The 25,030-nt window shown below is 50.1% G+C and overlaps 1 protein-coding gene and 1 long non-coding RNA gene across 2 annotated transcripts in view; both read left to right on the forward strand.

The window, feature by feature from the left end:
- The window catches only part of ZNF148 (zinc finger protein 148), a 47,629-nt gene extending 22,803 nt beyond the window's left edge, over nucleotides 1–24,826 (forward strand). The window contains exons 2-7 of the mRNA XM_069732585.1: nucleotides 9,538–9,840; nucleotides 10,987–11,112; nucleotides 11,195–11,318; nucleotides 18,986–19,069; nucleotides 19,181–19,299; nucleotides 20,525–24,826. Coding sequence (XP_069588686.1) covers nucleotides 9,553–9,840; nucleotides 10,987–11,112; nucleotides 11,195–11,318; nucleotides 18,986–19,069; nucleotides 19,181–19,299; nucleotides 20,525–22,135 — 2,352 coding nt within the window. The 5' untranslated portion in view covers nucleotides 9,538–9,552 and the 3' untranslated portion in view covers nucleotides 22,136–24,826. The remainder of the gene's footprint in view (nucleotides 1–9,537; nucleotides 9,841–10,986; nucleotides 11,113–11,194; nucleotides 11,319–18,985; nucleotides 19,070–19,180; nucleotides 19,300–20,524) is intronic.
- Nucleotides 6,666–7,194, forward strand: LOC138645782 (uncharacterized). Its single transcript, XR_011314755.1, has 2 exons — nucleotides 6,666–6,774; nucleotides 6,890–7,194. It is a non-coding gene; the product is annotated as an uncharacterized lncRNA (long non-coding RNA).
- Nucleotides 24,827–25,030: the final 204 nt, after the last annotated feature.

A 25,030-nucleotide genomic window follows, 5' to 3' on the forward strand; every position in this document is an offset into this window, starting at 1 on the left:
CAGGTCCAGCTCTCCGGCGCCCCCTTTGTCTCTCAGGTCAGTAAAGGGACTGCACCTAGAGCAAATGGCCGCCGGGGAGACTGCCCTGTTACCCACCCTGGGTATTCTAAGATTCGCAATCAGAGTAAAAGGATCAGCCCAAAATTAATTTATGATTTAATTTCCTTAAGGGCGCACTAGATAATTACAAGAAATATACAATCACAATATATCAAGAGTTACAGTAAGAGTACAATATAACAACAATAATACAAGGCTTAAAGGTATAAAGCTGGAGGTCAATTTACCAGGTCGAAGGTCGCTTGTGGAAGCCGGGGGGCATAGCATTCCGCAGGTCCAAAAATTTAGTTGCCGGGCAGCCCCCAGAAAGCATGTGCTTGCTCCCCTCTGGCTGGCATACCCTGTTCCTTAAGATGTCGTCATCATCATCATCTTCTTCTGTGGAGTGAGACCCTCCCAGTGACCTCAGCTTCTTCTTGTACCTGGCTGAGCCCCCCTGCCTGCAGCTGGGTGGGCTTAGCAATCTCCACCCCCTCTGTCTCCCTGCAAGATTTATTCCAATATCTAATAAATGGGATAACTTCTCTCAGGATGATCGGATCAGCACACGGGCAGTACCAGCGCCTGTGGTTTGTTCTGCCGGTCGTACTGGGATCAAACCTGGACCCATTCGGTCCCTGTGGGAGGCTGATCCCTATATCTCGGGTTTCAGACCTTCCACCGTCACGGGAGTCACACTGTTGGATGTACAATTTCTTTAGGGTAATGAGAATATTTTTTATGAGCCTGTACCTCGGACGATGCGTCCATAATTCACAATTCCATGTTGGATACGGTTTGGCTGGGCTGCCATAATAGATGTGTATCCAGTGGCCACTTGGCATGCGTGTTTTAATTAAGCCCCCAAGCATTTCCAAGCCCCCTGGTGGCGTGGTTTCCTCATGGGGCTTTGAACTACCGTCTACAGTTTACAATGAGCTCAGCCCGTTAGCATACTAATAGGAACTCTATTCATTAGCAAAGGTGGGGGCCAGGAGCACTCCTGTGTCCAGGAGACAAAATGGAGTCACGCCAATCTGATAGCATGCCTGTTCCAAGATGGCGGCTGTTCCCTCATCACACTGTACAATATTGTGGTCGCTATTTCCTAGATGCCCGACCACCTGCAGATTTGTTATTCTGTCAGGTCTATTAGATAGTATTAGGTCTAAAAGTGCTGCTCCTCTGGTTGGATTCTGCACCAATTGTGAAAGATAATTTTTCTTGGTTATTAGCAGAAACCTGTTGCCTTTATGGGTTTCACAGGTTTCTGTTTCCCAGTTAATATCCGGGTAGTTAAAGTCCCCCATAACCAGGACCTCATTATGGGTTGCAGCTTCATCTATCTGCTTTAGAAGTAGACTTTCCATGGTTTCTGTTATATTTGGGGGTTTGTAACAGACCCCAATGAGAATTTTGTTACCATTTTTCCCTCCATGAATTTCGACCCATATGGACTCGACATCCTCATTCCCTTCGCTAATATCCTCCCTTAACCCCTTCATGACCCAGCCTATTTTGACCTTAAAGACCTTGCCGTTTTTTGCAATTCTGACCAGTGTCCCTTTATGAGGTAATAACTCAGGAACGCTTCAACGGATCCTAGCGGTTCTGAGATTGTTTTTTCGTGACATATTGGGCTTCATGTTAGTGGTAAATTTAGGTCAATAAATTCTGCGTTTATTTGTGATAAAAACGGAAATTTGGCGAAAATTTTGACAAGTTCGCAATTTTCACATTTTGAATTTTTATTCTGTTAAACCAGAGATATGTGACACAAAATAGTTAATAAATAACATTTCCCACATGTTTACTTTACATCAGCACAATTTTGGAAACAAAATTTTTTTTTGTTAGGAAGTTATAAGGGTTAAAATTTGACCAGCGATTTGTCATTTTTACAACGAAATTTACAAAACCATTTTTTTTAGGGACCACCTCACATTTGAAGTCAGTTTGAGGGGTCTATATGGCTGAAAATACCCAAAAGTGACACCATTCTAAAAACTGCACCCCTCAAGGTACTCAAAACCACATTCAAGAAGTTTATTAACCCTTCAGGTGCTTCACAGCAGCAGAAGCAACATGGAAGGAAAAAATGAACATTTAACTTTTTAGTCACAAAAATTATCTTTTAGCAACAATTTTTTTATTTTCCCAATGGTAAAAGGAGAAACTGAACCACGAAAGTTGTTTTCCAATTTGTCCTGAGTACGCTGATACCTCATATGTGGGGGTAAACCACTGTTTGGGCGCACGGCAGGGCTTGGAAGGGAAGGAGCGCCATTTGACTTTTTGAATCAAAAATTGGCTCCACTCTTTAGCGGACACCATGTCACGTTTGGAGAGCCCCCGTGTGCCTAAAAATTGGAGCTCCCCCACAAGTGACCCCATTTTGGAAACTAGACCCCCCAAGGAACTTATTTAGATGCATAGTGAGCACTTTAAACCCTCAGGTGCTTCACAAATTGATCTGTAAAAATGAAAAAGTACTTTTTTTTCACAAAAAAATTCTTTTCGCCTCAATTTTTTCATTTTCACATGGGCAGTAGGGTAAAATGGATCATAAAATTTGTTGGGCAATTTCTCCCGAGTACGTCGATACCTCATATGTGGGGGTAAACCACTGTTTGGGCACTCGGCAGGGCTCGGAAGGGAAGGCGCGCCATTTGACTTTTTGAATGGAAAATTAGCTCCAATTGTTAGCGGACACCATGTCGCGTTTGGAGAGCCCCTGTGTGCCTAAACATTGGAGCTCCCCCACAAGTGACCCCATTTTGGAAACTAGACCCCCCCAAGGAACTTATCTAGATGCATATTGAGCACTTTAAACCCCCAGGTGCTTCACAGAAGTTTATAACGCAGAGCCATGAAAATAAAAAATAATTTTTCTTTCCTCAAAAATGATTTTTTAGCCTGGAATTTCCTATTTTGCCAAGGATAATAGGAGAAATTTGACCCCAAAAGTTGTTGTCCAGTTTCTCCTGAGTACGCTGATACCCCATATGTGGGGGTAAATCACTGTTTGGGCGCACGGCAGGGCTCGGAAGTGAAGTAGTGACGTTTTGAAATGCAGACTTTGATGGAATGCTCTGTGGGCGTCACGTTGCGTTTGCAGAGCCCCTGATGTGGCTAAACAGTAGAAACCCCCCACAAGTGACCCCATTTTGGAAACTAGACCCCCAAAGGAACTTATCTAGATGTGTGGTGAGCACTTTGAACCCCCAAGTGCTTCATAGAAGTTTATAATGCAGAGCCGTGAAAATAATAAATACGTTTTCTTTCCTCAAAAATTATTATTTAGCCCAGAATTTTTTATTTTCCCAAGGGTTACAGAAGAAACTGGACCCCAAAAGTTGTTGTCCAGTTTCTCCTGAGTACGCTGATACCCCATATGTGGGGGTAAACTACTGTTTGGGCACATGCCGGGGCTTGGAATTGAAGTAGTGACGTTTTGAAATGCAGACTTTGATGGAATGCTCTGCGGGCGTCACGTTGCGTTTGCAGAGCCCCTGATGTGCCTAAACAGTAGAAACCCCCCACAAGTGACCCCATTTTGGAAACTAGACCCCGAAAGGAACTTATCTAGATGTGTGGTGAGCACTTTGAACCCCCAAGTGCTTCATAGAAGTTTATAATGCAGAGCCGTGAAAATAATAAATACGTTTTCTTTCCTCAAAAATAATTATTTAGCCCAGAATTTTTTTTATTTTCCCAAGGGTTACAGGAGAAATTGGACCCCAAAAGTTGTTGTCCAGTTTCTCCTGAGTACGCTGATACCCCATGAGTGGGGGTAAACCACTGTTTGGGCACACGTCGGGGCTCAGAAGGGAAGTAGTGACTTTTGAAATGCAGACTTTGATGGAATGGTCTGCGGGTGTCACGTTGCGTTTGCAGAGCCCCTGGTGTGCCTAAACAGTAGAAACCCCCCACAAGTGACCCCATTTTAGAAATTAGACCCCCCAAGGAACTTATCTAGATATGTGGTGAGCACTTTGAACCCCCAAGTGCTTCACAGACGTTTACAACGCAGAGCTGTGAAAATAAAAAATCATTTTTCTTTCCTCAAAAATTATGTTTTAGCAAGCATTTTTTTTGATTCACAAGGGTAACAGGAGAAATTGGACCCCAGTAATTGTTGCGCAGTTTGTCCTGAGTATGCTGGTACCCCATATGTGGGGGTAAACCACTGTTTGGGCACACGTCAGGGCTCGGAAGTGAGGGAGCACCATTTGACTTTTTGAATACGAGATTGGCTGGAATCAATGGTGGCGCCATGTTGCGTTTGGAGACCCCTGATGTGCCTAAACAGTGGTAACCCCTCAATTCTACCTCCAACACTAACCCCAACACACCCCTAACCCTAATCCCAACTGTAGCCATAATCCTAATCACAACCCTAACCGCAACACACCCCTAACCACAACCCTAATTCCAACACACCCCTAACCCTAACCACAACCCTAATTCCAACCCTAACCCTAAGGCTATGTGCCCACGTTGCGGATTCGTGTGAGATATTTTCGCACCATTTTTGAAAAATCCGCGGGTAAAAGGCACTGCGTTTTACCTGCGGATTTTCCGCGGATTTCCAGTGTTTTTTGTGCGGATTTCACCTGCGGATTCCTATTGAGGAACAGGTGTAAAACGCTGCGGAATCCGCACAAAGAATTGACATGCTGCGGAAAATACAACGCAGCGTTTCCGCGTGGTATTTTCTGCACCATGGGCACAGCGGATTTGGTTTCCATATGTTTACATGGTACTGTAAACCTGATGGAACACTGCTGCGAATCCGCAGCCAAATCCGCACCGTGTGCACATAGCCTAATTCTAAAGGTATGTGCACACGCTGCGGAAAACGCTGCGGATCCGCAGCAGTTTCCCATGAGTTTACAGTTCAATGTAAACCTACGGGAAACAAAAATCGCTGTACACATGCTGCGGAAAAACTGCACGGAAACGCAGCGGTTTACATTCCGCAGCATGTCACTTCTTTGTGCGGATTCCGCAGCGGTTTTACAACTGCTCAAATAGAAAATCGCAGTTGTAAAACCGCAGTGAAATGCGCAGAAAAACCGCGGTAAATCCGCCATAAATCCGCAGCGGTTTAGCACTGCGGATTTATCAAATCCGCAGCGGAAAAATCCGCAGAGGACCAGAATACGTGTGCACATACCGAAACCCTAGCCCTAACCCTACCCCTAACCCTACCCCTAACCCTATTCTAACATTAGTGGAAAAAAAAAATTTCTTTATTTTTTTATTGTCCCTACCTATGGGGGTGACAAAGGGGGGAAGATGGCGGCGCCCAGGGAGAAGACGGACGGGACCCCGGCTGGATCGGTAAGTATGATGGGGTGGGGGGGGACCACGGGGGGGGGGGATCGGAGCACGGGGGGGGGAATCGGAGTGCGGGAGGGGTGGAACGGAGCACGGGGGGCGTGGAACGGAGCACGGGGGGGCTGGAATGGAGCACGGGGGGGGGTGGAACGGAGCACCGGGGGGGGGTGGATCGGAGTGCAGGGGGGGTGATTGGAGCACGGGGGGAGCGGACAAGAGCACGGGGGGGAGCGGAGCACTGGACGGAGGGGAGCCGGAGCAGTGTACCGGTCAGATCGGAGGGCTGGGGGGGCGATCGGAGGGGTGGGGGCACACTAGTATTTCCAGCCATGGCCGATGATATTGCAGCATCGGCCATGGCTGGATTGTAATATTTCACCCGTTATAATGGGTGAAATATTACAAATCGCTCTGATTGGCTGTTGAAAGTGAAACTGCCAATCAGAGCGATCGTAGCCACGAGGGGGTGAAGCCACCCCCCCTGGGCTAAACTACCACTCCCCCTGTCCCTGCAGATCGGGTGAAATGGGAGTTAACCCTTTCACCCGATCTGCAGGGACGCGATCTTTCCATGACGCCGCATAGGCGTCATGGGTCGGAATGGCACCGACTTTCATGACGCCTACGTGGCGTCAAAGGTCGGGAAGGGGTTAAAGTGGACTTTAGACAAGACTTTACATAGAGACAAACCCCTCCTCCTCTCCGATTTTTACGATCCTTTCTAAACAGACTGTAACCCTGTAAGTTAACTGCCCAGTCATAGCTTTCATCTAACCATGTCTCGGTTAGTGCGACCTCAGGCCGAGAGGGTCTAGCTCAGTGAGGAGAGTAAACAAAAGGATACATAGCAGAAATGCACTCTACAGATACTAGAAACGCAGACATGAGATACAGAATACGCCTCCAGTGAAGCTATATGGAATAGCATAGTGGATGGTCTAACGTGAGGACCTAGAAGAATAAGGGATACGTGAGTCTGTGCACATAAATGTAAGTGGGCATCCCAGAAAACAGGGAAAAAAAAGAAAATGAATGAGGAAGAGAGAACAAAAAACGTAGGTAACATGGGTCCTGAAAGAGAAAAGTGGAAAAGGAGAATGATGTAAATGATGCCTAACGGAAAATGAACGTCTGGAGCTACACACAGAAGAGAGGTAGAGTAATGGAGTAAGTGGGAGCAACATACTACCTGGATGAGGAAGCCAAAAAGCCTGGATGAGCGTTAGCAAGAACAGAAAATCCAAGAGCTGCAGTATGCTGCAAAAAGCCAAAGCCGAGGGGAAAGGTCCTCACGTTAGACCATCCACTATGCTATTCCATATAGCTTCACTGGAGGCGTATTCTGTATCTCATGTCTGCGTTTCTAGTATCTGTAGAGTGCATTTCTGCTATGTATCCTTTTGTTTACTCTCCTCACTGAGCTAGACCCTCTCGGCCTGAGGTCGCACTATTACCAGCGTCCTTCCATCTCCAGCACTATTGTTACTTCCCTTATCCAGCATCTCAGCACGGACTATATCTCCACCTCGCACGGAGCACCTATTGTTCTGGATAGACTCATCTCTCTGGCACATGTCTCCCTGAACCAGATGGAGCATCACGTAGATTTTTGTTTTTTCACCATTAGATCTCTTTTTCGTTTTTTGCATTATATGACGTATATTTCCGCATCATGTGACACTGTATTCATTTATATGTTTCATAGTCAATGTCAAAGAAACGCTCTGACGAAGGTTCAGTGTTGGACCGAAAACGTTTAGCACTTTTGTTTGTCTGGATGCATCAATAAACTAAGAAGCTTTTCTTCTCAAATTGAGTGCCAAGTTTTATTCATCTATTATCTACGGGGTGGACACCCTACTTGAGCACCGCCAATCCTCATATTTACTGAGTGCCGTGTTCTCTAATCGTATCCGAATTGTGATGGATGGCCATCCGTTTCATCCGTCTTTCACTGGATCCTGCATAAAAAAACGGTCCGTCGGGCAGAGAGAAGGTTCAGAGCAACGTTTTTTCTGCACGTCGGAAAATCGGTCAGCGATGGGTCCTGCGCTGCCCGTCACTGGCTACAATGGAAGTCTATGGGCGCAGGATGCGTCGCTGCCTGTGAAAAGCAGGAATCCAGCGACGGATGCCGCCTTTTCAATCTGAGCATGTGTGGAAGACTTTCCAGTTAGGGAAATTCTCTCGCTCTTTCTCTTTTTACTATTGATGCTGCCTATACAGCATCAATAGTACCAAGATATAATCGTAAAAATAATTAAAAAATTTTTTAAAAATCGCGATATCCTCACCTACCGGCGTTCTCGTGCAGCGTCACCGATGCTCCCAGCAGCTGGCGTTACTTCCTAGTAATACATTGCGAAATCTTGCAAGAAGTCGCGGTCTCGTGAGATCGCAACTTCTCACGAGATTTCGCGACGTATTACTAGGAAGTAACGCCAGCTGCCGGGAACATCGGTGATTCGGTGACACTGCGCGGGAACGCCGGTAGGTGAGAATATTGCGATTATTTATTTTATTTTTAACCTGGTTTGTGTTGTGTATGCGTTTTTGCAGCAGAAAACCGCTACGAAGACGCATACACAACAGGTGCACATAGCCTCGACGGGTCTGTCAGACGGGCCCAGTGCACACGTTTTCCACAATCTGCACTGGATCCGTCATTTCAACGTCTTGACGGATCCTGTGCGGATTTGGAAGACGGAAGTGTGAAAGAAGCCTTAGGTGGTTTGAGTTTTTCACATTGTGTTTTCGTTTTAATAGGAAAGTGAAAGTTAAGTTTTACATCCAATGCTAATAATACAGCGAACCATGCTGGTCGGCAGAGCCAGATGCCCCAATTCATCAGCGGGTCTTGGTGCAAGAATGAAGGCCGGGCTGAGGGCAGTGACTTATACTTGCAGGCTTGTGACATCACTAAAGGGGGTTCAGTTCCCATCGCCCCCCCTCTCCTCAGTTACAGATGTCAGCCTAATTTATCATCATCTTCCCTGGAGAACCTGGCCGAGTAACGGCACACATCAGTCATCTTATGTTGAATTTAGCTTTCTCATGAGTCTGTGTTGGGTTAGCTATTCCACACGCTTCAGAAATCCATTTCTCTGGTTCTCTTGGTGCAAGACTCCATTTTATACATTAACGTGACAGGGGGCAGTATACTGTATAGTATATACTATGCTATACTGTATGGGGGCAATAAACTGGCAGATTTGCAGAAAGAACGCTTGAAGTGGCTGATACAGAGTGAGAATACCTCTGGGGCCACAATCGTCACTGTGGCCGTTTCCAATATGGGGTCACTTTTGTTCCAGACTCCGGAAATGTCGCCCATAAACTATTGTAGAGGAGTTTGTGCTCCAGAGGTTCCTGCTCGGCCACACGGCAGCGTCCGGCGTGGGACAGCACCACGTGTGGGAGAAATCTCATCGTTCACATTGGCCTCCTCCATTTTCTCCTATTACTCCCTGTGGAAGTGAAAGATTTGTGGCTAAATCAATATTTTCGCAGAAAACAATGCAATGTTTCATTCGTCTCTGCCTTGCGTCCTGTGACCCGCTTGAAGGGTTACCAAGTTTCCCGAGGGGGGAGGTTTAAAGTTCTATCATTTTGGGGGGTTTCCGATACATCGTCCCCTCGAAATCCCTTCAATACTGAATGGATCCAGAAAAAATAGGATCTGTAGAAAAAAATAGTTGCTTAATTTCAGTACTTCTAACATCCTAGCAAAATAAAAGGAAGAATGGTGACCTGAAGTGCCGGTATGGAGACGTCCTTTAATTAGGTGGTTTGTGAGGGCTTTTTTTCTTAAATCTCATCAAATATCAGATATTTTCATAAAAAAAAATAACACAAAACCTATTGCATTAAATCTCCCGGTCACATAAAGCACGGTATATCCTATAAGCCGGGCTCGGGGCGCGTGCACACATTACTGTAGATACTCCTGCACCAAAGAAGAATGCCGCATAAATTGTGTGCGCCGTTTGTTACGGTTTTTGATGCATTATTTTCCCATTCATAACGCTGGGAGCCCCTCTTCGTGGATATTGGGGTCCCCACAGATACAGGTCTATGTTTGCGGGCTTTGTTTCTTAACTGTCCTGGTTTCTCTTCACAGGATCGGACCATTCATTTTCTCTGTATTTTCCTCAGGTCTCTGTGTGAATTATGAACACTGAAAGCAGCAGCGGCATCGATGGTTTTCTAAAATGTGGGGACATAGGCGTCCTGCAGCGTCCTCCCAGGGCTCTGCCGGGAATAGGGGGCACTGAGCAGCTCTCCTCCTCTGCGCTGTCACGGATAGACCCCGTCCTCGGCTTGGAGGGTCCTACTTTATCGGTGCGTGAGGAGATGATGTCACAAGATGAGCTGATGGTACAAGAGGAAACGGTGAAAAATGATGAGGAGGATGTGGACCCCCACGAGAGGCTGCTGCCCCCAGGATTCCAGTACATGGTTAGTACTGTCCCTCTGCGCATCCTCTACACACCTGGCCTTTTTTGCTGTACAACTGTAATTTAGGTTTTATACCATAGCCAGGAATAGTGTTGTGTGTATGATGAGGTTCTTCAGCAGCTGAGGTGTGTATGATGACATTCTGCAGCAGCTGAAGCTTGTATGATGAGGCTGTGCAGTGGTTGAGGTGTGTATGATGAGGCAGGTATTATGAGGCTTGGCAGTAGCTGATGAATATATGATGAGGCTCTACAGTAGTTGAGGTGTATTATGAGGCTGTGCAGCGGCTGAGGTGTGTATGATGAGGTTCTGCAGCAGCTGAGGCAGGTATTATGAGGCTTGGCAGTGGCTGAGTTGTGTATGATGAGGCTTTGCAGTGGTTGAGGTGTGTATGACGAGGTTATGCAGTGGCTGAGGTGTGTATGATGAGGTTATGCAGCGGCTGAGGTGTGTATGATGAGGTTATGCAGCGGCTGAGGTGTGTATGATGAGGTTATGCAGGGGCTGAGATGTGTATGATGAGGTTATGCAGCGGCTGAGGTATGTATGATGAGGTTATGCAGCGGCTGACGTGTGTATGATGAGGTTATGCAGCGGCTGAGGTGTGTATGATGAGGTTATGCAGCGGCTGAGGTGTGTATGATGAGGTTATGCAGCGGCTGAGGTGTGTATGATGAGGTTATGCAGGGGCTGAGATGTGTATGATGAGGTTATGCAGCGGTTGAGATGTGTATGATGAGGCCTTGCAGTTGCTGATGCATTTATGATGAGGCTCTACAGTAGTTGGTGTATGATGAGGTTCTGCAGCGGCTGAGGTATGTATGATGAGGCTGTGCAGCGGCTGAGGTGTGTATGATGAGGTTATGCAGGGGCTGAGATGTGTATGATGAGGTTATGCAGCGGTTGAGATGTGTATGATGAGGCCTTGCAGTTGCTGATGCATTTATGATGAGGCTCTACAGTAGTTGGTGTATGATGAGGTTCTGCAGCGGCTGAGGTATGTATGATGAGGCTGTGCAGCGGCTGAGATGTGTATGATGAGGTTCTGCAGCAGCCGAGTTGTATAGTGTATGTACTACACCCTCATCATTGGGGTTTGGTGCGGAGCACAGGGCACCTCAAGGGTTTTCCTCTTCCTAACATCAGGTCCATGTGAAGCAGGAGATGAAATTCACCGAGGAGATGGAGGCTCAGATGATGGATAACCAGCAGCTGCTGGAGCCGGTCGATCTGCAGAAAAAGAAGAAAAGGAAGCAGCGATCCCCAGCCAAGGTAAAGCAGAGCCAGTGGTGCGCAAGGACGGTGCAGAGCAGGCAGTCGCCGTATGTCACCGCACACTGCTGTTGTCTTTCAGATCCTCACTATTAATGAGGACGGCTCGCTGGGGTTGAAGATCCCCAAATGTCACGTGTGTGAGCATTGCAACGCCGCCTTCAGAACCAACTATCACCTGCAGAGACACGTCTTCATCCACACAGGTAATGGCCCAGGCGACGCGGGGGCTGTGGGGCGCCCAGGCGACGCGGGGGCTGTGGGGCGCCCAGGAGACGCGGGGGCTGTGGGGCGCCCAGGAGACGCGGGGGCTGTGGGGCGCCCAGGAGACGCGGGGGCTGTGGGGCGCCCAGGAGACGCGGGCTGTGGGGCGACGCGGGCTGTGGGGCGCCCAGGAGACGCGTGTGGTAGGGGCCCAGGAGACGCGAGGGCTGTGGGGGGCGCCCAGGAGACGCGGGGGCTGTGGTGCGCCCAGGAGACGCGTGTGGTAGGGGCACAGGAGACGCGGGGGCTGTGGGGCGCCCAGGAGACGCGTGTGGTAGGGGCACAGGAGACGCGGGGGCTGTGGGGCGCCCAGGAGACGAGTGTGGTAGGGGCCCAGGAGACGCGAGGGCTGTGGGGGGCGCCCAGGAGACGCGGGGGCTGTGGGGCGCCCAGGAGACGCGTGTGGTAGGGGCACAGGAGACGCGGGGGCTGTGGGGCGCCCAGGAGACGCGTGTGGTAGGGGCACAGGAGATTCAGCACTACATTAACATTACTGTTATTGTGATCAGTGAAGCAAGTTGAAGATGAAATTCTCTAAAAGGGATAAAGTTACAGATGACACATTTCCTTTATTTTAGGCAGAAATGTATACCTTATTTTCTCTGAGCTCATGACGGCACCACGGAGAGAGGGGATCCGCCCACCAAGGACAGGAAACCTACAGATAAAAAGGGCGGTACCACTCTCCCGCATCAGTTGGTTTCCTGTCCTTGATGGGAGACCTACAGACTTACCAGAAGGAAGATCGTCGTGGGATTCCGGGGCCAATCTGTCCGACTCAGGCAGCTGGGGTCCCTCTGCCTCGGCTGGTGTGGTGACCCGAGGCACCACCGCTGGGGCTAGTAGGCCTTTAGGGTGTGTGGGGGAGGTGACATGGAGTTCGCGGTCACCTCCCCAGGTAAGATGCAGCAGCGGCAACATCCAGGGGGGTCCCTCTGTGGTTGCGGGAGGAGCAGCGTGGCTCTCCCTTTGGAAGCGTCAGCCTGCACACTGCATAGCCGTCCGGCGTGCAGGGAACTGCGCGTTAGGGCAGGCTGCAAAGAGACCGGGAACTCCAGTGGGCAGCGGGTCATGTGCGGCACCATCTTGAGCAAACTGCGCGTGCGCGAGCTGGTGGAAAGAGCGATAATGGCACACTCCGCAGGCGCCGGCAGACAGCGTTCCTGCACAGGCGCCGGAAGAGGCGCTTCTGTGCAGGCGCATAATTGGATCAAGCGGCGGGAATCGCCGCCGCATAAAAAGAGGCTGCTTCAGTAATCAGTTGTTAAAGGGCGAGCCGCAGCACAGGCCGCAGCGCAAACCGCAGCACTAGCCACAAAAAAAAAGAGATGCCGCAGCAGCGATAAACATACAGGGGGGTCCCTCTGTGGTTACGGGGAGAGTGGCGCTCTCCCTCCTGAAGCGTAAAGGCCCCGTCACACATAGCGACGCTGCAGCGATACCGACAACGATCCGGATCGCTGCAGCGTCGCTGTTTGGTCGCTGGAGAGCTGTCACACAGACCGCTCTCCAGCGACCAACGATCCCGAGGTCCCCGGTAACCAGGGTAAACATCGGGTAACTAAGCGCAGGGCCGCGCTTAGTAACCCGATGTTTACCCTGGTTACCATCGTTAAAGTAAAAAAAAAAAAACGCTACATACTTACCTATCGCTGTCTGTCTTCGGCGCTCTGCTTCTCTGGTCTGGCTGTGAGCACAGCGGCCGGAAAGCAGAGCAGTGACGTCACCGCTCTGCTTTCCGGCTGACCGGCGCTCACAGCCAGACCAGAGAAGCAAAGCGCCGAGGACAGACAGCGATAGGTAAGTATGTAGCGTTTGTTTTTTTACTTTTAGGATGGTAACCAGGGTAAACATCGGGTTACTAAGCGCAGCCCTGCGCTTAGTTACCCGATGTTTACCCTGGTTACCAGCGAAGACATCGCTGAATCGGCGTCACACACGCCGATTCAGCGATGTCAGCGGGACCTCAACGATCAAAAAATGGCCCAGGCCATTCCGACACGACCAGCGATCTCACAGCAGGGGCCTGATCGCTGGTACGTGTCACACATAGCGAGATCGCTAATGAGATCGCTGTTGCGTCACAAAACTTGTGACTCAGCAGCGATCTCGCTAGCGATCTCGCTATGTGTGACGGGGCCTTAAGCCTGCAATCTGCAAAAGCCGGGGCCCCAGGTGTGCAGCGTTTAAAAAAAAAAAAAAAAAAGCTGCATGCTGCCTCTCCCAGAATCTTCTCCAGAGAAACACAGGAGCTGAGCCCAGGGCTGAAACCCTCCGGGGGGGGAGTTCCTCAGCCACAGAGCCCAGCGAAGAGACTCCTGGGTGGAGCGCTTCCGCCCGCAGTGAAGGCACTCTGCGCCAACGCCGACTGGCAAGCCACCGCTACTTTGGTTGCCATGCCTGGACCTCATGGGGGAGAGAAAATCATTGACAGCAATACAGCATTCCTGATGGGACGCCGCTTCCCCTCATGATGGGCTCTCGGTGTTATCAGCTCCCCCTGTTTTTTAGCAGATATGGAGCCAGCACAGGTAAGTGCATGGCGGAATGTTCTGTTGATAGCTCATGCCTTTGTGCTAAGCTGTGCTAGAGCTTCATATGCGAGGTATCTTTTCACATATACACAGCCAGACCTTGGACCTCTAGGCTATGATAAGGCCATATGTCCAGGCTACATCTCATGATTTGGCTTAAGTTAGTTGCATGTCTTGTCTGCGCAGAGCCTTATGATTGGACTCCATATAAACAGGTGTCTCACTTTTCTTTGCAACTTAACTACTCTATGCCTTGGGAGGACATATAGTGTTAATGAAGCACTTTGTCTCCATGAAGACTGCCCTTCATCTGAGGCTCATTAATTAGCTCCTTCGGGTGGGGTCAGTCGGACAAATGAGATATACTATTCAGTGGAGGCTTATCAGTATCTCTGAGAGATTGTTCTTTTGCTTTTAACTATGGGCCGGTTTGACATCTTCAAGCATGACTGTAGCTCTATGCTTTATATTGTGTGTGGCTGGACATCACATGGCATGTTGATACTTTTATGCATTATATTGAGTGCAAGACGTTGCATTATGATTCTTCTATGCATCTAACCGAGTGCCCCTGTGTGCCACAGTGCCTCTATGCATTATATTGCGTGTCTGTGTATCATATTGCTTCTATGCATTATATCGAGTGTCTCTGTATCATGTCACATCATAGTGCTTCTATGCATTATATTACATGCCTCTACGTATCATATTGCATCATGGTGCCTCTATGCCTTATGTTGTGTGCTCTGCAGCATGTTGCAGCATGGTGCCTCTGTGCATCTTACCGAGTGCCTCTGTGTGTTTTATGGCATCATAGTGCCTCTATGCATTATTCTAGGTGCCTCTGTGCATAATATTGCATCTTGGTGCCTCTATGCATTATATGGCATATCTGTGTATCATATTGCATCATAGTGCTTCTATGCATTATATTACATGCCTCTACGTATCATATTGCATCATGGTGCCTCTATGCCTTATGTTGTGTGCTCTGCATCATGTTGCAGCATGGTGCCTCTGTGCATCTTACCGAGTGCCTCTGTGTGTCTTATGGCATCATAGTGCCTCTATGCATTATTCTAGGTGCCTCTGTGCATAATATTGCATCTTGGTGCCTCTATGCATTATATGGCATATCTGTGCATCATATTGCATCATAGTGCTTTTATGCATGATATTGCATGCCTCTATGTATCTTGTTGCATCATAGTACCTCTAGGCATCGTATTGAGTGCCTCTGCGCGTTGTATTGCATCATGGTGCCTCTGTGCATTGTACTGAGTGCCTCTGGGTGTCATATTGTACCATAGTGCATCTATGCATCATGCTGGGTGCCTCTGTGCTTCATATTGCATTATTGTGCCTCTATGCATCATATTGAGAGCCTCTATGCATCATGTTGCATCATAGTGCCTTTATGCATCATATTAAGTGCCTCTATGCATCATATTGAGTGCCACTGTGCATCATGTTGCATTATAGTGCCTTTATGCATCATATTGAGTACCTCTGCTTCATATTGCATCATTGTGCTTTTATGCATCATATTGAGTGCCTCTGTGCATCATGTTGCATCTTAGTGCCTCTATACATCATATCGAGTGCCTCTGTGTATCATATTGCATCATAGTGCCTCTGTGCATCATGTGTTATAGTGTTTCTTATTGCCTCTGTCCATCATAGTTGACAGTGCCTCTGTGCATCATGTTGCATCATATTACATCATGTCGCATCATAGTGCTTCATATTGCCTTTATGCATTGTATTGCATCATATTGCATCGTGATGCTTCATTGTGCTTTTGCTTCACATTGCCTCAATAGCGCCTCCATGCATCAAAATGTGTGCTTACGGTCATCTTATTGCATCATATTGCTTCAGTGCCCCTATGCTAGTACTTCGGTTGGCTCTGATTTAGGCATGCAGCCACGCACAAGGCATATCGTTGGTCTACCATTTCACATTTTTTGTCTTGGGCCCCAACCCTGGCTTATAGAGTCCTAGTGGTTTTGTACCCAGTTCTAACTTCTGTTGATTCATTCTTTACAACAGGGCTTAGCAAGCAGCTTTGCTTTAATTGTCTGAGTAAATTAGCAGTTCTTCCGTATGGAACAGTTTTTCTCAACCTATAAAGAGACAGACTACTGTCCTAGGAGCAGAAAATACCAAGAGGTGGAAGGAAAAAATCCTTCCCAATTCCACATGTGACAATCGGGCTGGTTTCCTTGATTAACATCCAGTAGACAGATTCTTGTCCCATAAGTACATTGCATTATGGTTACCAGGGACGGCATGTCTGCCTTTGGCACCTTGTGGCGAATCAGCATCTCTCTGGTGGGAAGAATCCTGCTTTTCTCTATCCATAGAGTATAGCTACTCCCTCCATGGCTGTCTATAATACTGACAAGCTTGCCTCTTAGGATATGTATATGCGTGTAGTGTCAGTAAAATAGGAGTGATGATCCACGTTTCCCTTTCAACATTTCTAATGAGAAGGCCAACTCTGGTGATGTTAGGAAATATTACCTGCCGGATTGTGTATTCCTTAGTTGCAATAACATCCAACCCTTGTTTAGGGTTTAGACACCTAAGGATTCGGAATAGACGTCATCTCCTGGATGAGTAATGTGTGTACATCCTAATGCTCTGCCATTATCCATGTACTAACGGTTATTGGTTTGATCTTCCCGCAGTCCAGGACCGGAGGCTAGTGCGCACGTGCGGGGTGAGAACGCGCCCTTATGACGCAAGCAGACGTCGCGGTGCATGACTGGGTAATCCAGTCTGAACAGGCACATGTTGCTTCTCCAAGTCCCCTCCTCGTGGAAATATAGAGCAGGTGGTCGGGGGCCGGTACTCAGAGCCCTAATATGTGGCAATGGTCAAAAGGCTGGTCACCCACACTTCTCTGGTGCAACTCCTCAGAATATTAGCCATAATATTGATCGTGAATGTTTCCAGGAGTAGAGAAGACCATATAGGAACCACCAAACTGCTGGGGGGGGGATACCTGCAGGAACTTGCTTTCAGGTTCCAAGTTAGAAGAGGGAGTTTCCAATAACAACTGTCTTAGAGTTTCTGCAAGGAATTGGAACAGGGACTAGCCACAAATACTTTAAAAGTTCAGGTCTTGGCTTTAAGGGCCCTGTACAATTACGACCCGGCTGGATATCTGGGATATCCAGGTTCATCAAAGCGTTGGCCAGGTCTAGACCCATCCCCTCTCGGTTTACTCCTCCTTGGAATTTAAACTTGGATATTATATCCCTATCCAAACCTCCTTTTGAACCCCGGTCAGAGGCTTCTCTGGGAATCTGTCCCTTAGAACATCACTTTATGAATCGGTGGGTTTCCAGGTTCATCAGGGCAGCAGGTAGTTCGAGGCCACTTACAGTAAAGTTCCCTTCAATGGGATTTATTTTCGGTCCTTAAAACCCTGTCTAAACCGCCTTCGAACCCTTAGAGGATATCCTATTAAAACTCCTATCCCTCAAAACATCCCTGCTCGTCGCCCTCTCATCTACTCGTAGAATAAGCAACATACAGGCACTATCTGCTAACCCTCCTTATACACGATTTTTAGAGGATAGTGTTACTCTCAAAATAGATCCAGCATACCTCCCGAAGGTGGCATCCCGGTTCCACAGAACTCAAGAGATATCTCTACCCTCCTTTTGTCTTAACCCTAAAAATAGGGAGAAGGAATCATTGCATACACTAGATGTCAGGAGATGCTTCATACAGTACTTAGAAGCCACCAGAGAGAGTAGGGAGGATGCCTCTCTTTTTATGTGCTTTCAGGATCCCTGGAAGGGGAAAAAGGCCTCCAAAGCTACTCTGGCGAGATGGATCACAGATGCTATCAGCCTATCATACTCATCAAGTGGAATGTCTGTTCCAGTGGAGGTCAAGGCTCACTCAACGAGAGCAGTGGCAGCTTCTTGGGCGGAGAAGGCCGGAGCTTCGATTGACCAGATATGTAGAGCTGCTATTTGGTCATCACCTTCCACATTCTATAGGCACTATAGATTGGACCTTATCTCCTCTTCGGACCTTACTTGCGGTAAAGGGTTCTGGAAGCGGTGGTCCCTCCCTGAATGTACTATCTATGCAAATCTCTCCGTGGTGCCGTCATGGGCGACAGAGAAAAATATAGTTCTTACCGATAACGGTATTTCTCTGAGCCCATGACGGCACCCGTACATTCCCTCCCTTCACTCATGGGTGTGCACGTTAATATAGTGCCATAGTTTATTTATGACAGGTCACGCGGTATCTCAATTAAGTTAAGTAATATTGAAACTAATAAGCTGTTCCATAGTCTCCCATCGTTGTCTAGTAAACAACTGATGCGGGAGAGTGGTACCGCCCTTTTTATCTGTAGGTTTCCTGTCCTTGGTGGGCGGATCCCCTCTCTCCGTGGTGCCGTCATGGGCTCAGAGAAATACCGTTATCGGTAAGAACTATATTTTTCTGAACTATAAGATGCACCTAGCCTTTAGAGGCGATAATTAGAAAAATAAATTGAAGCAAAAAATGTGGTAATGATGCAGTGTTATTGGGGGGGTCTGCTGACACTGTTATAGGGGTAATGTCCCCCAGTTCTACACTAATATCCCCCTTCCTGGTATACATGGCTTTTTAAGGTCTGGAACCTTGGTCAAACTTATCTAAGCACACACACCTCAAAGGGTGCCAAAACTTTTGCATTGGCTTATTTTCGTTCTTGTAATTTTTAAAATGTAAAATATGACTTTTTTTCCCCTAAAATACAAAGGAAATGTGTCATCTGTAACTTTATCACTTTTGGATCATTTCATCATCAACTTTCTTCACTGTTCACAATAACAGTCATTTTGACCAGGGGTGCACAGACTTTTACATGCCACTGTAATGCCTGTGTTCTCAGATGTTTTGCAGAGCGGACCCCATGTTCTGTCGCACTGCTCGCACCCCCGGATTTCAGTAAATGATGCCGCTGGGTGTAATGCAGTGTGATCCATCAGTCACCGCAGTGATGGCAGAGTACAGACCAGGTCGGCGTTTACCTGATGGGCTGCGTTGTGTCGTTGCAGGAGAGAAGCCGTTCCAGTGCAGTCAGTGTGATATGCGCTTCATTCAGAAGTACCTGCTGCAGAGACACGAGAAGATCCACACAGGTGAGCGGCCATCATGTGCTCCTCTCACGCTGCACCTGCAGACACCAGGGCGCGGGGGTTGTGTCCTGCCACTGTGTACACTCCACTAATAGAAAGTGTCTCCTATCACAGGAGAGAAACCTTTCCACTGTGATGAATGTGGGATGCGCTTTATTCAGAAATACCACATGGAAAGACACAAGAGGACGCACAGCGGAGAGAAACCGTACCAGTGTGAATACTGCCTACAGGTTTGTACTGACGCCCTAATGCCGCCCGCACCCGAGTACTGAGGCCCAAGCGCCGCCAATGCACTGACGCCTTAATGCCGCCCGCACCCGAGTACTGACGCCCTAACGCCGCCCGCACCCGAGTACTGACGCCCTAATGCCACCCGCACCAAAGTACTGCCCACGTACTGATGCCCGCCCGCACCCGAGTACGGACGCCCTCACGCCACCCGCACCCGAGTACTGACGCCCGCACCCGAGTACTGACGCCCGCACCAGAGTATGGACGCCCGCATACTGACGCCCTAATGCCGCCCGCACCCGAGTACTGACGACCGCCCGCACCCGAGTACTGACGACCGCCCGCACCCGAGTACTGACGACCGCCCGCACCCGAGTACTGACGACCGCCCGCACCCGAGTACTGACGCCCGAACCCAAGTACTGACGCCCGAGCGCCACCCGCGTACTGACGCCCGCTCGCCGCCCACGTACTGACACCTGCCCACATCCGAGTACTGATGCCCGAGCACCACCCACCTACTTACGCCCGCCCGCACCCACCCGCGTACTGAGGCCCGCGCTCCACCCGCGTACTGAGGCCCTAGCGCCGCCCACGTACTGACGCCCTCCCGTACCCGCGTACTGAGGCCCAAGCGCCGCCCACGTACTGACGCCCTCCCACACCCGCGTACTGAGGCCCGAGCGCCGCCCACGTACTGACGCCCGCCGACACCCAAGTACTGACGCCCGAGCACCACTCACCTACTGACGCCCCCGCGTACTGAGGCCCGCGCGCCACCCGCGTACTGAGGCCCGAGCGCTGCCTGCGTACTGAGGCCTGAGCTCCGCCCACGTACTGACGCTCACCCGCACACGCATACTGAGGCCCGAGCGCTGCCTGCGTACTGACGCCCGCCCGCACCCGAGTACTGATGCCCGAGCGCCACTCGCGTACTGACGCTCGCCCGCACCCGTGTACTGCCGCCCGCGTACTGATGACGTAACGCCGCCCGCTGGTGAGCAGCCCTGCTAGCTGTGTAATGTAGCAGCAACATTGCGGATGAAGTTTTGTTGAACATCATTCACACAGTGGAGAATTTTTGCGATGTAGTTTGACCATATGTTCAGTGAATCAGTTTTTGTTACTGATTTCCCACTGTGGGAACGTGTGAGTCTTTTGAGGATTTGTGCAGATAAATTCCTGTTTTCGGCATCTGTTCTCACCGGACCTTTGTTCTTACAGTATTTCTCCAGGACCGACCGTGTACTGAAACACAAGCGCATGTGCCATGAAAACCGTGAGAGGAAACTGGACAAAAGCTCCAGCAAATCGTCCCTCCTACCCTCTGACGGCGACATCTGCTTCTCTCCCACGTGTCAGGATGGGGCATTACCCAAGAAGAAGCAGAGGGCCGATAAGATGAAGCTCTTGGGCCTGAGCGCTAAGGAAAACCCTCTAGAGAAAGCCGAGCAGAAGAAGAATGACTTTCTCCCCCTTTTCCCAGACAACACCAAAGTGAAGGATGAATTCATGGTGGCCGAGTACGGGGTAGAGATGCCGCACGCTTCGGGCAGTGACTTGCACTTGCAGGAGGCGGTGGTGGGAGATATCAGTCCTACAAAGCTGCTGATTAAGAAAGTGAACTGCAAGAAGAGCATGAAGCTGGCAGCCCTGGAGCAGAGCCCGGCCATGACAGGACTCGCTGCCTTTGATGATGCCAAAGTGGCTAAGTACACCTTTGAACTTGTAGATAAGCAGGCACTGCTGGACTCGGGAAGCAATTCAGACATGGATCACAATGATCCGCTCCAAGAAGGAAGCGCCAAACCAGCCAACAGCAGCGTCAGCTACGACGAGGCCATGCAGTTCTCCAAGAAAAAGCGCTATCTGCTGGCCGCCAGCACCAACAGCCGAGAGTACGCTCTGAACGTGGGCACCATGGCGTCTCAGCCGTCTGCCACCCAGGCAGCAGTGGCTAGCGTCATAGATGAGAGCGGCACTGCTGCCCTTATAGATGCCCAGGCACTGAGTGTGGACATTAAGACAAACCATGACAAGAATGTGATTCCAGATGAGGTGTTACAGACGCTCCTGGACCATTACACGCACAAAGCCAACGGGCAGCACGAGATGGCTTTCAGTGTAGGAGACGCTGAAGTCACCTCCAGTATTTCTATAAACTCTACAGAGGTGGGAGAATCCAGCCAGCCAGATACTTTAGGGTCCTCCACTCAGGTCCCCCAATCTGACAAGGCCAGCATGCTGCAGGAGTACAGTAAGTTTTTGCAGCAGGCGTTGGAGCGGACAAGCCAGAATGACGTCTATCTGAACAACACAAGCCTTAACTTTGTCACTGACGCCCAGAGCCTCTCCAGCACAACTACCTTCCCACCGCTGGACAAACAAGTCTACGCCACACTACCCATAAGCACCTTCCGAGCAGGACTGAGCACACCGCTCAGAGTGTCCCCCGACAAGTCTCACTTCGGCCTCATCGTGGCCGACTCCCAGAACGCCTTCAGCTTTACAGCGGACGATGGTAGCCACACATCTCCTGCATCGTCCTCTTCCACGCAGGATTTTATAGATCAAGTGACCGGACAGAAGAAGACTGAGTCTCAGAGTGTCCATCAGACCTACCAGCTTAATACTTTCGAGCCGCCCTTTAGGGCACAGTACCACGGCAGTCGGCCTGGAATATCACCCCAGTTCAGTGCTGCCAGCGGACAGGTGAACCTGCGGCAGCCGGCCACCAGCAGTGATTTTACAGACTTTTCCCTGGTTAATGTTAATGAAAGCAGGACCCAGATGGCTTCTCCCCCTGGCCCCACTACCAGCCAGACTTTTGGCTAATTCACTCTCTTCACCTTTTGCCGTCAGAGAGGATTGTTGCATATTGCTAAACATAACAAGTCTTTCAAGAAGTCACTGTGTCACAGCAGACACCCGCGTGTAGTGTTACAGCAGACGCCGCTTTCTTCTGTAGGTCCGGGGTGCTGGCAGTGCTGCTTCTCCTTGTCTTGTGTAATGCAGCAGGCCGGCGCTTTCTCCAGGAGGTCCTTGACGCTGGCAGTGCTGCTTCTCCTGATCTTGTGTAATGCAGCAGGCCGGCGCTTTCTCCAGGGGGTCCAGGCTGCTGGCAGTGCTGCTTCTCCTGATCTTGTGTAATGCAGCAGGCCGGCGCTTTCTCCAGGAGGTCCTTGACGCTGGCAGTGCTGCTTCTCCTGATCTTGTGTAATGCAGCAGGCCGGCGCTTTCTCCAGGGGGTCCAGGCTGCTGGCAGTGCTGCTTCTCCTGATCTTGTGTAATGCAGCAGGCCGGCGCTTTCTCCAGGAGGTCCTTGACGCTGGCAGTGCTGCTTCTCCTGGTCTTGTGTAATGCAGCAGGCCGGCGCTTTCTCCAGGAGGTCCGTGCCGCTGGCAGTGCTGCTTCTCCTGATCTTGTGTAATGCAGCAGACCGGCGCTTTCTCCAGGGGGTACGTGACGCTGGCAGTGCTACTTCTCCTGATCTTGTGTAATACAGCAGGCCGGCGCTTTCTCCAGGAGGTCCGGGCCGCTGGCAGTGCTGCTTCTCCTGATCTTGTGTAATGCAGCAGACCGGCGCTTTCTCCAGGGGGTCCGTGCCGCTGGCAGTGCTGCTTCTCCTGATCTTGTGTAATGCAGCAGACCGGCGCTTTCTCCAGGGGGTCCGTGACGCTGGCAGTGCTGCTTCTCCTGATCTCGTGTAATGCAGCCGGCTGGCACTTTCTTCTGGGGTCCGGGCCGCTGGCTGCTTCTCCTGGTCTTGTGTGATGCAGCCGGCTGGCACTTTCTTCTGGGGGTCCGGGCTGCTGGCTGCTTCTCCTGGTCTTGTGTGATGCAGCCGGCTGGCACTTTCTTCTGGGGATCCGGGCCGCTGGCTGCTTCTCCTGGTCTTGAGTGATGCAGCCGGCACTTTCTTCTGGGGTCCGTACCGCTCGCTGCTTTCCCTGGTCTTGTGTGATGCAGCCGGCATCCTTCTTCTGGGGGTCCGGGATGCTGGCTGCTTCTCCTGGACTTGTGTGATGCAGCCGGCACCTTCTTCTGGGGTCCGGGCCACTGGCTGCTTCTCCTGGTCTTGTGTGATGCAGCCGGCACCTTCTTCTGGGGTCCGGGCCACTGGCTGCTTCTCCTGGTCTTGTGTGATGCAGCCGGCACCTTCTTCTGGGGTCCGGGCCGCTGGCTGCTTCTCCTGGTCTTGTGTGATGCAGCCGGCACCTTCTTCTGGGGTCCGGGCTGCTGGCTGCTTCTCCTGGTCTTGTGTGATGCAGCCGGCACTTTCTTCTGGGGGTCCGGGCTGCTGGCTGCTTCTCCTGGTCTTGTGTGATGCAGCCGGCACCTTCTTCTGGGGTCCGGGCCACTGGCTGCTTCTCCTGGTCTTGTGTGATGCAGCCGGCACTTTCTTCTGGGGGTCCGGGCTGCTGGCTGCTTCTCCTGGTCTTGTGTGATGCAGCCGGCACCTTCTTCTGGGGGTCCGTACCGCTGGCTGCTCCCCCTGGTCTTGTGTGATGCAGCCGGCACCTTCTTCTGGGGTCCGGGCCACTGGCTGCTTCTCCTGGTCTTGTGTGATGCAGCCGGCACCTTCTTCTGGGGTCCGGGCCGCTGGCTGCTTCTCCTGGTCTTGTGTGATGCAGCCGGCACCTTCTTCTGGGGGTCCGTACCGCTGGCTGCTTCTCCTGGTCTTGTGTGATGCAGCCGGCACCTTCTTCTGGGGTCCGTACCGCTGGCTGCTTCTCCTGGTCTTGTGTGATGCAGCCGGCACCTTCTTCTGGGGTCACTTTGGCTTTGTCTCTCCCCGCTCTGCATCCTGATACGTGCAGTATGGGATAAGAGAAGCTGCACTTACAGCACCGCAGTCATCCCCGGCAGTAACAGAACCTGGTTACCGCAGGGTTTGGTCCTGCTGTGCTCTCTGCTGTGTTTAACCCTTAGGGGCCCACTGGAGATGCTGACTTTACCCCCAAGAAACTTTAAAAAGTTACGTATATGGCACTTTAAAGAAAGCATTTCAAGTTGTGGTCAAGGCCAGGAGGGCGAGCTCTACAACCTGGGATCTCGCAGGTTAATGGAGCTTTGAAGGAAGCCATCAGGGTTTGGGATGTTTTTGGTGTCCCATCTTCCCGGCGCTCTCACCTGTTGGTATCTGCAGAGCATTGCTCTGAGACCTGTGTAATGTCGGTGCAATAGTCTGCAGGTGAAGAGGAGAAGCGCTTGCCTTTCATTTATACTCTTGTTTCTGGATTATTATTTTTTCCTGTGCACAGATTGAGGATTCTGGTTTTGTGTGAGCCATGAAGCTGTTGTACCTGTTGCACAGGCACGGTATACATGGATACATATATACTTATATGTATGGACAGCTGTTACATTGTAGCTCTGGACATGGGCTCACCATTAATCTTTGTGTTGATGATTATGCAGGCTGCATCCCGGTAGAGATCAGTCCCCGTCCCCACTTGCACCTTTTAAATGTTTTTAGCTTTTTCTGCAATGTCTTAATGTTAGTCGCAGGAATAAGATTTATAGAAAAAAAAAAAAAAGTTTGTTTTTCAGCTTTTATTTGTTACAATGGTAGTTTATTTAGTCACTCGTATCCGCATCCAAAGACCGTCGTATCAGAAATCCTCCAGTGTTATGGTGGAGGAGCTTCTGATACATGTAGTACATGAGGCAGACGGCCCAACCGCTGGCCAGAGGCTTCTCCTGCTCCGTGTACGGGCATCGCCTCCC

This window comes from Ranitomeya imitator, chromosome 7 (genome assembly GCF_032444005.1).
Source record: "Ranitomeya imitator isolate aRanImi1 chromosome 7, aRanImi1.pri, whole genome shotgun sequence".
NCBI lineage: Eukaryota > Metazoa > Chordata > Amphibia > Anura > Dendrobatidae > Ranitomeya > Ranitomeya imitator.